The sequence below is a fragment of the Muscardinus avellanarius genome (genome assembly GCF_963383645.1).
Source record: "Muscardinus avellanarius genome assembly, chromosome: 6".
In the NCBI taxonomy this organism is placed as follows: Eukaryota; Metazoa; Chordata; class Mammalia; order Rodentia; family Gliridae; genus Muscardinus; species Muscardinus avellanarius.
In genome coordinates, this window is record NC_137791.1 from 19988209 (window position 1) to 20004302 (window position 16094).

The following is a 16094-nucleotide window of genomic DNA, read 5'->3' on the forward strand; positions in this document are numbered from 1 at the left end:
CACTACCTGAACCAGGTTCACTCTGCTGCAGACCCAGGGGCGCTTTGCTGACCCATTTCACCCTGACCACCGTGGCCGCCTTCCTGCAGAGGACGCTGGTGAAGGCTGTCCCTTCTCCCACGCCCCTGATGCCTGCTTGGCAAGAGCTGGGCATGACTGGATGCTCTTTCCTGCTTCAAGCAGGATGATGCCGCCTCAGAAGGCTGTTCTGCCAGCCATGGCATCCTGCAACAGTCTTGCCATCCATGACATCTCTCAGTGTCCTCAGGGGCCGCAGCACGTGGCTCCAAGCTTCCCTGTCCGCTCCATCTCCTGTCAACGTTGAGGGCCCCGCCCTCCGTGTGTGGGAACTTCCTCAAATTTTTCCCCCCTCTGCTTGAAAATTGTCCTGTTGTTGTCCTCTGAGGAACGAGTGCCCAATGTCCTTGCCAAGGCTAATCCTGTCCTCCCTCATCTCCCTGGCACCTCACACTATCAACTTTCTCTTCTTCTACTTGGTTCCAGAAGCTTAAAAAAGCTACCCGTCAGTCTGCAGCGTCTGGCCATCTGGCACCTGTCTGCTGCCCAGCGGGTCCTCCAATGGCGTCTCAGCCACGCCTATTTCTCATATTCTCTGGCGCCTGAGCCTGTGTGCTCCCCCAGCTCCTGGCCTCTCTGCCAGCCAGGCTGTCCCTTTGGCCTCTGCCATCCACCTCTACCAAAGCTCAGCTGGCTTTTTCCTTTAATTTACACCAGGGCAACCCCACACCCCATTTGGGTTTTAACTGTAATTTTCATAAGGATAATTTATATTTCGGACCTATCTTCCAAGCACCAGTTCCAAATTTTCCCCATCTTCTGGCTCTCTCCATTAGGATACAGAGTTAGCATCCAAAAATTAACCCGTCAGCCAGGTGTAGTGGTGCACGCTTGTAATCCCAGTACTTGGGAGACTAAGACAGGAAGATTGCAGGCATGAGGTCAGCCTCAGAAACTCAGCGAGACCCTGATTCAAAATTAAAAAAAAAATAGGGCTGGGGGTATAGCTCAGAGGTAGGACACCCCTAGATTCAGTTTCTAGCACCACCAAAAGAAAAAGAAAAATGAGCCCATCAGAAGCCACAACTCATTCTGCACTCTACAAAACCCGCTCCAACCCCAACACTGACATATTTCTGTGGTGGCATCCCTACTGGGGTCATCATTTTTTGTGCTCAAACCTGTGTCACTTCTGACCTATGCCACGTTGATTTCGCCTTCCAGCCCGTTGCCAAGGCCAGCCCTGCCATGTCTGCAGAGCGCACCTGTCAACGTGATTCAGGTAATCCAACCACCACGCAGCTGCCTCCTGAGGCCCCATGCTACTGGTCAAGCAGGGGCCTCTGCCTGTCTTTTCTTCTTTTTCCTCTTCCATCCATTCTATGCTAGATACATCTTCAAGAAGCCATTAATGCAGCTTTCCTGTGTCACTCCCATGGCTCAAGAGCCTTCGGTGTTGCTCCCCTTCACCTGGTGAGGTGTGGATGTCTTCACTGGACACTGGATAAACTGGTCCCATCTCGATCCCTACTTTAGTCCCCATGACTCCCCAACCCAACATAATCTGATGGACCTTGAAGAATTAAATGGATCCCTACATACAATGAGCACTCACTTCCTTGTGCATCCCACCACGCTCCCTGCCTATACATCTTGGTGAGGCTGGGAGTGACACTTCCATATTTGGACAGAGTGCTATTTGGGCTGTTCTCCTTCACCACTTCCTTCTCCCTTCCCCACATTCTTCTCCCATCCCTTTCCATTATCCTAGTAGTCTTTCTCCTCATTTATCTGAAATCTCTTTTGTTTCCTATTTTTCTCTCTGGCTTCCACACAGGAGAGAAAACATATGACCCTTGACTTTTGAGACTGGCTCATCTCACTTAGCAAAATAATCTCTAGTTCCATCCATTTTCCCGCAAATGACTTCTTTCTCCTCTCCTCTTCTTCCTTCTCCTTTTTTTTTTTTTTTTTGGTACTATGGATTGAACCCAGGGACGTTCTACTTCCGAGCTATACCGCCAGCCTTTTCTTAGTTTCTTTTTAATTTTGAAATAGGGGCTTACTAAGTGGTTGAGGCTGATCAAACTGGAAATCCTCCTGTCTCAGCCTCCCAAGTACTAGGATTACAGGTGTGTGCCACCACACCTGGCTGATTTTGTTCTTTATGGCTGAGTAAAAGTCCACTGTGTGTGCGTGTGTGTGTGTGTGTGTGTGTGTGTGATATTATAATTCCCCATCGATCTGTTGAGGGACATGTAGGTTAGTTCCATAATTTGGGTACTGTGACTTGGGCTGTAATAAACATGGATATGTTTGGCTATGCAGAGATCTAGTATTACAGTATTCTCACTTTTATTCCTTTGGCAAGATACTGAGAAGTGCCATGGCTGGGTCATATGGTGATTCCATTTCTAGTCTTTTGTATTAATTTACAATCCCACCAACAGTATATAAGATTTCCTAATTTTTCCCATCTCCACCAGCATTTGTTACTGTTTCTATTTTTGATAATTACCGTTCTAAATGGAGTTAGCTGGAATCATCTCAGTATAGTATTGATTCACATTTCCTTGGTTGCTAAGGAAGCTGAAATCCAAGTCATATGTACATGTACCTTTGTATCACTTTGAATCTCATTATGATGCATAATTATAATGTACCAGTGAAAGTATAAAATAATTTAAAAATAAAAACCCTAACAGGCAAATCAATCCTTGGCCCTGAACTAAATGCTACTGCTTTCACAGCACACATCTCTAGTCACAGGGTGCCCCGACAGGGATGACACCATGCACCTCATAGCCGATCTGTAATTCCTGCAGAGCCCTCCAAGGTCCAGCTGCACCACGTACCCCCATCCCCAGAAGTGAGCGTGAGCAAGCTTTTCCTCCCTGAGCTGCCGTGACAGTCCTGGCCACCATCACAGTACATCCCCACTTCCCACATGGATTAAAGTTATCTTTGAACCAGTATCAGCTGCCAATATAAGCTCCCTGTGGGTAAAGACTTTTGTATCATTAACCCTGTGTGATTCCTGAGTTGTCCAATCCTGTCATATATATAGACTGAGAGTTGTCTGAATGAAGGGTTACAATCTTTCATAATCTTTATAAAGTTTTACACTCGGTAAGTAACTTAGTTCATCAAAGGCCCGAATCCCCCCTCCCACCTCTACAGCATCATCATCATCATCATCATTATTATTGGTACCAACTCCATGAGCACTGTAATGAACTACTCTCCTACGGGGAGGGTGATGGACACTGAGGGAAAGATACCCAGCTGGGCCTCTGTGTACCTGTGCTTAGCAGCAGCAAAACCTTCATTATGGTGTATTCTTCAAAGGTGAGCTGCAGCCGAACGAACTGCAGGCTGATCTGGTGCATGCCCTGGCACAGCTCATACATGGCAGACTGGTGCATCTTCTCTCTGCAAAGACAAAGTGGTAGGTGTCTGAGAATCCAGGCTCATTAATCAGACCCAGGCCGGTGGCTCCAGGCACCTTCAAAACAGAACTTTCCTTCCTGTTTCGTCATGGAACAGATAATGCATTCTTTCAAGACAAGTTAGATACCTTTCAGAGATTGGCAAATTGCTTCTAGACCGACACTGGTGTGCCATTTCCTAGGATATAGAGAATGCCTCTGAGAAACACTGAAGCCAACCCAATTCAAAGTGTGTGAGAATTTCATTTTACCTTCAGAGCAATGCTAACTTAGGATGCTAGGTTATAGTGAGATAGATCACAGATAAAACAGTGGAGTTGCTGCGGAGTGGGCGAGGCCCGTAGGCTCTGCTTCTCTTTGGCCACAAGTATGAAGCACACTATTAAAAATGAACCAGGATAGATGCTGTCGACAGCTGACAGCATGGCCATTCTTTTTCCTACAGGGGCCTGTTTACTGAGGTCATAGAATGCGCTTGTTAACTATTTGCAGCAGCATCTTTAAGAAGAGAAATAAAACAAACCATAAAAGGTGTGGCACCACGTATACAAGTGTTCCCGCACATACAACAACCAACTGATTACCTCTCTCCACCATCCAAGTATTTCCATAAAAATCTATATTATGTAACAACAGAAGTCATACCCTCCCATTCCCGGCCTTGAGAAGTAAGCAAGGTATTATTCTCACTTTTAGATGTTTTTCTTCAAAGTAAAAAACGCACTGGGCCAGGTATGGTGGCGCATGCCTATAATCCCAGTACTTGGGAGGTTGAGGGAGAAGGATTAAAGGTTCAAGGCCAGCCTCAGTAAATTAGCAAGGTCCTCAGCCACTTAGCAAGTTGGCTGGGGGCATAACTCAGAGGTAGAATGTCCCTGGGTTCAATGTCAGGTTCAGCACTTTTCGAATGTTTAAGACTCGGGTTTCTTCTTTGGTGATTTGTGTCTTCACGGTCTTGCTGTGTTGCCCAGGCTGTCCTGGAACCTCTGTGCTCAACCGATCCTCCTGCCTCAGCCTTCCAAGCAGCTGGGACCGTAGGTGCATGCCACCATGCCAAGATTCCATTTTTATTCTTAATAATATCACTGCCTTAAAATTTTGATTTATCTTAATGTTTCTCCCTTCTCTTTTTATTTCTTTAGAATTTGCCTAGTATCTTCCCCTTATTTTCTTTTAATTCCTTTACTTTCAAACTGCCCATGTGTATCTTATAAAGAGCAAAAAGATGAACTAAAAAATTTGAGTCTCTGTCCTTTTAAAAGCTCAGTTTAATAGGAAGAGACTATTAGTCAAAGAGTCGATAGATTCATTGATCCGGGTTACTGATAATATTTTGACTTTTCCTACTATTTTAAAACTTTATTTCCTTTTTTCTCTCCTTTCCTCTAATAAGAATGATCCAGCCTTTTAAACGATACCCCTCAACCTTCTCCTCTATTGGATTTAGAAGGTATCGATTCTAATTTCTTACTTTATTTTTGTGGTACTAGAGATTGAATCCAGGGGCATTTTGCCTTCAAGCTATACCCCAAGACCCTTTTATTTTATTTATTTTTGAAGCAGGGTCTCTCTAGGTTCCTGAGATCTCACTGAGACTGGCCTCAAACCTGTGATCCTCCTGTCTCAGCCCAAGTCCTGGAATAACAGCCGTGTGCCGCCATGCTCAGCCTAATTTCATACTTTATTATTATTTTTTGTGGTTGTTACTGGAGGTGGAATCCAGGGGCTTTTCTACCTCCAGGCTATACTCCCAGAACTATTTTTATACTTTATTTGGAAACAGGGTCTCACTAAGTTGCTGAGAGCCTCACTAAGTAGCTGAGGTTGGCTTCGAACCCGTGGGATTCTCCCGTCTTAGCCTCCCAAGCGCTGGGATTGCAACCGTGCGCCACCACGCCCGGCTTTAATTTCATACTTTAAATAATTATTCTGAAAATAAGCACTTGCATAATTTAAAAAATCCAAAGTCAACCTACAGTTTTTCCATGAGACACAAACTGGAATGTGCCATCTTTGCTCTGCTCCGTCTTGCTGTCTGTGTTACTGGCCTCCAGAACCTGCACCTCGACCTGTTTTCAGGTCACTGCTGAATCAGCTTCTCACTTAGGCGTTTGCCCTCCGATGCTCTTTTACACTCCACACCTCACTTCTGGGTCCAATGTCTTACGTCCTAAGGAATGCATCTCAGTGACTCTTTCAGCAGAAGTTAATTGCTGAATGAAGTTCAAGTCTTTTAGTCTCATTTTGTCCGAAATTGTCTTTATTTCATCTTCTTCCTTAAAGGGTCATTTAAAAAGCCATGGATTTCCAGCTTGACAAGTAATTTCCTTCAGCTAGGATTCCATTAGACCGAGGCCTTGATCGGAGGAAGCTTCCAGTTAGTCTGACTGTCACTCTCCCACAGGTACCTGTGTTTTCTTTTGGATAATGTAAACATGTTTTCCTTCATTTATCTTATGCCTGCAGTTTTATTATGATGTACTTAGTGCTGACCAGTTTTCCTTTATCCTGTTTGGGACACAAGATCCTTATTGGATTTTGAAAATGTAGTTATTCTCTTCAGTTCTGAAGTGTCCCTGTCATCGTTCTCTCAAATATGACCTCGTTCCATCCCTGTCACTAGTCCTCTTTGAATTCCCTCAGCCGCGCGTTGGACTTTCTCTCCGTGTCTTCCACATCAAACCCCTTTCATAGTTTTTATCTTCTTCACTCTCCATAATGAATTCTAGGAACTTTCTTCAGATTTATCTATTAAATAATTTTTTCTTTGTATAATCTACTATTTGGTATCTATTTTTAAATTTTAGTGGTCATATTTTTATATTGAGGGGCTTACAAATGTTCTTCAAATGTTTCTGTTATTTTCCATAAGATATTTCTTTCTTTACAGCTATAACATATCCTTTAGACCTCTAGATATTTTAAACATGCTTATTTCATAGTTTTGTAATTTTTTTTAGTTCAGGTTTTTGGATGCCAATATGCATGTCTAAGATGCATTGTTGGGGCTTGCCTTGTCTTCTAGGGGAATCCCCTGGGTATGGGCTCGCGGAGGGGCGTGTTAACATTTAAAACGGTCATGAGTATTAGCATTCTACTCTTTCTGAACCAGCTTTTATGCTAATTTATCAGCTGAATGCTCTTTGTAAGGCTCATGTAGTTCATATTTAGACTTCACACTTGATGTGGTACAGGCTTGTGTTTCTTATTTCTTTCGGTTCCTCTGCTGGCTGGTCCCTGGGCTGGCTGGCTCAGTTCTATTGTCCTTGTTATTAGACAATAAAATCTTTGCACAGCCCTGAGTTTATGCGAGGGGCTGACATCAGGTCCCAATCTTGCTGGAGTGTAAGTTCTTGCTCTGTTTTCCTGGTCCTGTTGTAAGACTCATTACTGAAGCACAGATCTTCACACAGTAGTCTATGGGTCAACTCAGCTCTAGTTCTGAGCTAAACCACCTTGGTTGTGAGTTTCCTTTCCTTGCTTTTTTTTTTTTTTTTTGAGCTTGCCTATGTATTTAAGATAATGCAAATTTTTTGCATGTTTACAGAAAAAAGTTCAGTTCTACCATTCTGACTGCTAACTATAATCAGGACAGAATCCAACTAACCATATTGAATGCCAAAAGAATGTGATAGATAAGTGTTAAGTGTCAATGTTTGTTCAATTAGTATTTCATAAATGAATGAAGAAAAAGAGAGGTAAAGACAAAGAAATGTATTGAAGACATACAAATTTGCATGTGATAGTGATTAAGCAAAGATAATATTAGTAACTTATAGAAAGAAAAATTATTAAACGTCTAAAAAATAAGAGATGACATTTGTAAAGTTCTCAAAACATTTCATTAAAAAGAAAAGAAAGGCCAGGAGGGGTGGCGCACATCTGTAATCTCAGTACTTGTGGAGAGAGGAGGATCACAAGTTCGAGGCCAGACTCAGCAACTTAGTGAGACGTTGTTCCAAAATAAAAAGGACTGAGGGTATAGCTCAGAGGTAGAATACCCCTGAATTTAATCCTCAATATATAAAAACAAAAAGAAAGAAAACCAAAAGAGAGCCAGGCATGGTGGCACAAACTTTTAATCCTAGTATTCAGGAGGTGCAAACAGAAGGATTGCAGGTTCAAAGCCAGTGGGGCAGTTTAGTGAAGTCTTGTTTCAAAATTAAAAAAAATATATAAAAAAGGAGCTGGGCATGATGGTGGCACACATCTGTAATGCTAATGCTTGGGAGACTGAGACAAGAGGATCAAAAGAGTGAGGCCAGCCTCAGCAACTTAGTAAGACCCTCAGCAACTTAGTGAGACACTGTTTGAAAATAAAATAGGGCTGGGGGTGCAGCTCTGAGGTAGAATGATCCTGGGGTTAACCCCTAGTGGCACAAAAACCAACCATTCAATCAATCAATCAACCAATCAAGTAGAATATACCTGAGTTTAAGCCCAAGTACAAAGAACAAAAAAAGAAAGGCAGAAAGAAAGGAAGGAAGAAAGAAAGGAAGTGAGGGAAAGGAAAAGAAAGAAAAAGGAAAGAAAAGAAGGAAAAGAAGAGGAAAGATTTGGATTGCAAAATGACTGCAAAATTAGGATGTCCATGGAGCACAACACATCATGCATTTGGTGCTAAGAGCATAATGCACACTTGATTTCTTTATGTCATGCTGGAGGCAAAAGAGGAACCTTTGGCTTTGTCACAGCAGGACCTAGTGATGCACAACTGGGCAGAGCCCTGAGTGCTGGCTTTGTGGTCTTGCAATTGTGTAACTTCTGAGACTCAGGCTTATCATATGCAAATTTGGGATGCTGCTAATAATTATAATCTTGTAAGAATATTGGAACCAAGTATATGAAAGCTCTTAAGTTAGAAAGTACTACACAAATGTTAGTGCTTTCTTTTAAAATATAACTTTTTTGAGAGACTGATGATCATTTTTATTGACAGAAGCCAAGACAGGCTCAAATTCCTCAAATGACTTTTCAAGAAAATAATGAGTATTGTCTCCATATATAGGGTGATAAACCAGAGGAAAAACCAGAGATTAGGCAGATGTTCAGAAGGTGGAGGTGATCTGCCTAGTGTCTAACACAACAATCAACACCTCCTTACCAAAGTGTTTCTGTTAAGGAAATGTGTTCACAAAACATCTGCACACAGACTAGAGGTTAGAGAGAAAGAGACTCAGATTCTACCTAAAAACAGGTTAGACCCTTTCTGTGTGACAACACACCTGAAGAAAGCACTTCTTGCCACTTGGGTGTGAATCAATCTCTCTCTCTCTCTCTCTCTCTCTCTCTCTCTCTCTCTCACTCACTCACTCACTTTTTTGGTGGTGGTGGTGGTAACTGGGGATAAGTCCAGGGGCATTCTACCTTTGAGTTACACCTCCAGCTCTATTTTATTTTTTATTTTGAAACAGCGTCTCCCTACATTGCTGAGGCTGGACATAATCTGTGATCCTCCTGCCTCCGCCTCCCAAGTCCTGGGATAACCAACCAGTCTGTGTCACTGTGCCCGGTCGGCAGCATCTCTTTTAACTGTTGTTGTTTTGCCTGAGTACCACCTCCATCTTCATCTGTCATTTCCGGCTTATCTACCTGCACCAAAGCTGAGTTTCTTCTTGCTAATTCTCACACTGTCCAGTGAGGAGCTGTCCTCATGTTCACGAGGAGGAATTTCACACAGGAGAAAGCCAACATCCAAACCCAGATATTTCACTTTCTCTCTCCAGCTGCTGGGGAATAGTTTCAGCTCTTTGCTCCAGCTGTCCGACTCGCGGCGATGTTCAGGACCTCATGGGCTTTGTTATTCTATTCAATCGTCTGTTTATCCTTTGCTCCCCATTACGTGGTAAGATTTCATGTTTTCAAATTTCACTGCTGTATCTACTACGTGAAATTGAGTTCTTTAAACGAGTAGGGAGTACTGTGTACTCAATATAGCTTGAAATTTGATGAAAACAGACCATCCTGAATACACATTTTTATATCACATCCTTTTTGCACAGTTAGATTAAATGCACAGAAATGTACTTCCCAAGAAGTGGAAACAAGGGCAATATTTTTGGCATCCTACAGGCATTAATGTTGGAATATCACTTTGCAGAAACACTCTCTGCCGCATGTTTTTATATGCTTTATCATTTTACTCCCTTCTGAACAGAACAATGTAAAAACACACTTGACTACTTTGGAGAAGAGAAGCACATTTGTACAATGCTTCTAAAAAATACAAGCCATGTTTGAACACTGGACTACAATAAAAGCTGTAAGAGCATCTTGGGGTAAGAAACAGTCCTGTGTCAAGGCAGCTTCAGACCTGAGTAATGGATGGTGGCCAGTCACTACCTCTGGACTGTGAGTGGAAATACCTTCACCCCTGTCATCTATTTCTAAATGTCATTTTATTTTTGGGAACAGAATAAACTCTCAATTGTCATAAATATAACCACCACAGGGCACACAAAGATCCAGTTCGAATTCTCAGGAGCCTGGGTTGGATTTAAAAAAAACACACAATGAAAAAAGACATCTCTAAAATATTTCTAAAGGAATACTTCAAAAGTTTTATTAACTTGAAATTTTCCCAAACTAGGGAACCCCATTTTATTCATGGCTAAAACTTCACCTGGTCCTCTTTCTCAGAATATCCCTTTTACTAAAATTAAAATCATAATAATCATTTGGAAATAGTCTTAAGATATTACATGAAAACAATCTGATTTCTCCAAATCCAATTCCACTTGGAACAAAAGTGAATGTTTAGATTTTTTTATAAAGTATTTTTTTCTTGCTTTTGAGAAAATTTTGAGTTAGGAGATGTTAGAAATGGAGTTTATTCACCTAAGAATAGCAAGAAATGGGAAAAGACCATGAAAATCCAAGAGGGTAGAACAGTCATTATTTAAATGATGAGTCCGCAGGGCGTGGTGGGCACGCTTGTAATCCCCGCGCTTGGGAGGTGGACACAGGAGGATCGCACAGGTTCGAAGCCAGCCGCGCTGGCTTAAGAGACCCTGTTTCCAAATAAAATATATAATAGGTCTGAGAGTATAGCCCAGAGGTAGAAGGGTTCGATCCCCAGTACCACAAAAATAAATGAATAAATAAATAAATAAATAAATAAATAAACGACTACACTGTTGTCTGTTTTTAACTTTGTGCCTACACAGGCCGGACACCTTTCATCTGTAAGTCTCATGTTATCTTGCCATGATCATGTGTTGACAGGTTGCCCTCTTTTACATGATGAGAATAATCCACTGTACTTACTGGTTAATGGAACACTCTTGTTTTGGTATTTAGGGACTAGCTTACACTACTAAAATAAAAACTATCGGAAAGTTTGGTCATTTAGTTATCTGGAGATCCATCTGGAAGCAGCTGATGGAACCTCAAATTCAGTTCTACTCTGATACAAGCAGATATTTGATAAACACAAACTACATATTCTGGGCTGCCGGCAACTGAAGAATCCAGGAGCTCTGCTTCAGCCTGAACACGCTCAACCAGTCCCTCCTTCAATTCTACCTGCCAGTGTGGACACTGGTGGGGTTGACTGAACACCCCACCTGCCTTTCCCCTGGGACCATCGGTGACCTTCATCCTAAATCCTCTTTCACTGGTCTTTTCAAGGGGTCAGTCAAGTTCGCCTTAGAGGTGGCCAGTTTCAGTGGTTTGTCTATTCTGCCCTGGGTGTGAACCCTGGCATCTAGCCATATCACAAAGGTGGGCCTCCCAGGCAGGGCACTCAACACTAGGCCTCCGTGAAGCTCTGCACTCCAAAGCAGATCTTTGTGGAAGAACCTGCAGCTCTGCAAAGCAGCTGCTGAGGGCACTTCTGATTTTTGTATCACTGGACTCTGCGACACACTGTTCTTGAACTTTAGACCTGTAAAAAGCTTGTTTCTTAATGCTAACTTTGACCTGAAGAATCTCTACAAGAACAGAGAATATATCCATTGATGAGGTCTTAGGATACCCATGTTCATGGAAGCAGGACTCACAGTAGCCAAGGTGGAGGCAGGCAAAGTGTCCATCAAGAAAGTGAAGGGAGAAACAAAATGTGGGCTACGCATACAACAGAATAATATTCAGCCTTGAAAAAGAAGAAATTCTGACAAATACTATCACAGGAATGAGCCTTCATGATATATGTCATGTGACACAAGCCAGTCACAAAAAGACACTGCACGCTTTCAGCTACCTGTGGACTGTAGAGTAGTCAAACTCACAGAAAGTAGATGTTTCTGGGGCTTAGAGAGGTGGGAATGGGGAATTGTTGATCAATGGGTATACACCTTTAGATTTACAGATAAAAAGGCTCTGGAGACCGGCTGGACAACAATGTTCTTAAACAATACTATTGATACTACACACTACACACTAAAATACTACACACGAAAACAGGGGTAAGTAGAGTTGGGCGTGGTTGTGCATGCCTATAATCCCAGCATTTGGGAAGTTGAGACAGGAGGATTGCAGGTTTGATGCCAGCCTCAGCAACACAGGGAGATTCTCAGCAACTTAGTGAGATCCTGTTTCAAAAATAAACTAGGACTGGGATTGTAGCTCGGAGGCAGAGTGTCCCTGTAAAGGTTCAATCCCAGTAAATAGATGTGGACACGTGGGTTAAGTGGTAAATTTTATTATGTGTGTTTTTTCACTATTAAAAAAAGTTTTGGAAATTTATTAAAAATGCAATCCATCTCTGCTATTCCTTGATGGAGGGTAAGAAACTAAAATTTATGTTTAATTATGTAACTCCTCTTAGGCTTCGGGCATTTCATTCTTTTTTCTTTTATAATATATATATAATATCTCTTCTCTATTGTTACAACTTCTCTTTTGTCTTTTTGTGTCTTGTTAGGTTTTGGTCTTACCTAATCTAACTTTTTATTGCAAGCTGCACTGAGTGCTTTTTGAAAGCAGGAAGGGTAACAATTCTTTAATAAACCATGATTTCAAAAGGTCACTCAGAAACAGCTCCTCAAAGACCTGTCTGCTGCTGTGTGGGGCCTATAGGGGAATGGAAAATAGAACTTCCTTTATCATTCCTTTCTAGTTCCCAAATTCACATTTAATAAATGTAATCCTTTCACATCGGTTGATTTTTATAAATGCCACAGCACGGAGGTTCTCAACTCTTCCACCTATGGGAACCTACAAAAGGTACGATGACATTTCTTACTTAAGATCCTTTAGTAAAACTGCACTAAACTATACCTTGCTGGCTAAACACCTTTTAGGTGTGTAAAACATCACTTTGTTTAGAAAGGAGCTACACAAAGAAAACTGCAATTTTTCACATCAGCCTTTAGATTAAAAACCAGTCAATCCCCATCATGGTGGGGTCCCTGGTTCATGACAGTAGGGCACATATCTTTCTATGACATTTTTATATGGTGTGCAGGTCCACAATTAACTGAGTGGGAAATAAATCCCCAACAGCAACAGCATTTCCCCGACACTGAGCTGTCCTTTCTTTGTAGAAATAAACAAAACGAAGCAAAGCTTCATCAGGGTTGAACTTCCTCTAGTCTCTGGAATCTTCTGGAGGCCTAACGTGCTAGGACGTCAGCAGACTGGCTCTAGAAACGCGTGCATTATGTCGTCACTTCTCATAATGTGGACAGCAACAGTGTTCAGCTTACAACTGAGAGTGAACTAACTGGATACTGGAGCATATTTAAAAGACCAGACACCTTGCACTTGAGGCTGCCGCACACCACATCATTTTGTCTGAAGAAGCCTAAACCTAACATCTTGTTACATGGTCAGTGTAACAGATGGTCCCTGTCTCAGGCTTATTTTCCTAAAAATCAGCATGCAGAAACGGGCTTTATTCCCACCCTCCTCTTTGGCACTTTAATTAGAATAAAAATGACCTCGATCTGGGCATTCAAATTATTCCAGTTTACTGTTTTTTATTTATTTTTTTCATGGCAATACTAGATGTTTCTTTAAATGATAAACAAGATCTATCTGTAGGAGGCCCATTTGGCTGGTTGGAGTTGTGATGTTTGCTCGTTTTTATTCTATTTACATGATTTATTTATAGCCAGGGTAGAACTCAGCCATCAGGTCTAGGAATCACTTGAGAATACTGTTTGTTTTCCTGGACTAATGCCTTAAGAGGCCAGTGTCCCATTGGTTTCTATGACAGTCATCTATTCTCTATTATTTTTATGTGGTCAATTCTAGTAAGAGTTAAAAGCCAATTCTGTATTTTGTTTGTCACCTTAATTGATGTTCCAAAAGGAATATGTTCACAGAATTGCCCTTGGACTTGAGCATCACAATTTCCACTGATTTTAATGGATGTCACATAGATCAAAATAATAGGTGGTGCATGCCTGTAATCCTAGTACTTGGGAGGCTGAGACAAGAAGGTCACAGGTGTGAGGCAAGCCAGAGGTAACTTAGCAGGACTCTGTTTAAAAAGAAAAACAACATAAAGGACTGGGGATGTAGCTCAGAAGTAGAATACCCTTGGCTGCAATTCCTAGTTCCACAAAAGCACAGACCAAAACCAAACAAAAAACAAAAATATGTGACTGTCAAAAAACCTGGAAGGGCCCTGGTTACATGGCAACCATAATTTACTTTTCATAGTCCTAGAAGTAAGTAAAAAATGTTTCTACCATAAATATTACATATAGCACTTTTTTAAATGTTCCTTTTTTTTCAGTACTGGGGATGGAAGCCAGGGGCCTTCTACCTTCTAGGTACACCCCCAGCCCTATTTTTTATTCTTTATTTAGAAACAGGGTCTCACTAAGTTACAGAGGACCCCACTAAGTAGCTGAGGCTGGCTACGAACCTGCAATCATCCTGTCTCAGCCTCCAAAGTACTGGGATTGCAAGCATGCATCACCATGCCTGGCTTATACCATAGGTTTTTAAATACTTAAAAGAGTCAGCAGTTTCCTTTGGATATATCTATATGTGTTTTGTTTAGAGGAAAGAAAACAGATAGCCACAGCTCCCTGTGAAAATTCAGATTTTAGAGGAAGTTAAATTGGGGCCATCTGTGATAAATATATTTCAAATATTTGTACTCATGACTGAAACCAGGGCCGTTCTACCTCTGAGCTACACTCCTAGCCCTTTTTATTTCTGTTTTGAAACAGGGTCCTGCTAGGTTGCTGAGCATTTTGCTACACTGCTGAAACTGTCCCCAATTTTGCAATCTTCCTGTCTCAGCCTCCCAAGTGCTGGGGTTACAGGCATATGCCACCATGCCTGGCTACAAAGATATTTTTAATTGACCAGAGGTTTAACATCAGTATTTCTTGAACCGTGAGCTTTTCCCAGGTGAGTAACAGTATAATACACTTTAAAAAGTGATTTCTAAGCAACACTTCAGGATATTAAGTATTGTATCATGTGAGGTACCTTGTCCCTGAGATATGAGACTAGGGAACCCCCCCTACAGCAAAGAAAGAAACATAGCAAACTTCAGAAGATTAACAGTTCACTGCCCACAGTGTCCAATATCTATACCAACAGTGGGGGCCTTTGGTACAAGCCGATCCGTGAATACGACTGGCACTCTACTCCTACTCATAGAAGTTCCTCTCCTAGTGGGAATTAACGGAATGATTTAGCGTTTAGTAGACTTATTTAAATTCTAGGCTTTGGTATGGAAGTTTATTTATGTACTTGAGAGCGAAGCTGCCTCTAGGTCTGGACCAGACTAGAGTGATTTACTTATGCCAGTGAAATCAGTATTCTCACACCTGAACCAGGGCTGTCTGGTCCTAGAGTCTGTGCTCCTATATTAAGGCTACAACACTGAGCTGTTACAGCTGGGTATGATGGCACATGCCTGTAATACCAGCATTTAGAAGGCTGAGACAGGAAGATCGCAGGTTCAAAGCCAGCCTCGACAACTTAGTGAGGCTCTCAGCAACTAGTGAGACCCTGTTTCCAAATAAGATATAAATTCTACCTGAGGGTACAGCTTGGGAGCTAGAATGCCCCTGAGTTCCGTCCCCAGTACCAAAATAAAACAAAAGAAAAAACACATGTGGTGGCATGATAGGAGTCTCTTAGGACTTGGTAAACCCTAACTGTGTTGAGAATGATCTCCAGAGGTGCCATAAAGGTGGCCTCCTCTAACTGTGGGTTACACATTTTTAGATTCAACCAATTGTGGATCAAAAATATGTGGAAAAATAATCGCATTATTTGAACATATACAGACTTTTTCTTGTAGTTGTTTTCTAAGCAATATAGTACAATGACCACGGATGTAGCATTTAAGTTGTTTTAGGTATAGTAATAATCTAGAGGTGACTTAAGAGTATCAGGGAGGGGCCGGGCGTGGTGGCGCACGCTTGTAATCCCCGCGCTTGGGAGGCGGAGACAGGAGGATCGCGCTGGTTCGGAGCCAGCCTCGCTGCTGGCTTAAGAGACTCTGTTTCCACATAAAAATGTTAAAAAATAGGTCTGGGAGTGTAGCCCATGGGAGTGTATACCGGAGGTAGAAGGGCTTCCAGGAACCCCAGTACCACCAAAAAAAAAAAAAAAAAAAGAGTATCAGGGAGGGTATGTAAAGATTATGTACCAATACCGTATCATTTTCTATTAGGGACTTAGACATCTGCAGATGTACGTGTCCATGGGGGT

General features: G+C 41.9%; 1 protein-coding gene across 2 annotated transcripts in view; it reads right to left on the reverse strand.

Annotated features, from left to right (window-relative positions):
- Positions 1-16094, reverse strand: part of NR3C2 (nuclear receptor subfamily 3 group C member 2) — a gene marked incomplete at both ends in the record, with an annotated part of 355651 nt that overhangs the window by 38304 nt on the left and 301253 nt on the right. For both annotated transcript variants that reach the window (XM_080697437.1, XM_080697436.1), the window contains one exon: positions 3320-3450. In XM_080697437.1, the coding sequence (XP_080553563.1) occupies positions 3320-3450 (131 nt within the window). The remainder of the gene's footprint in view (positions 1-3319; positions 3451-16094) is intronic.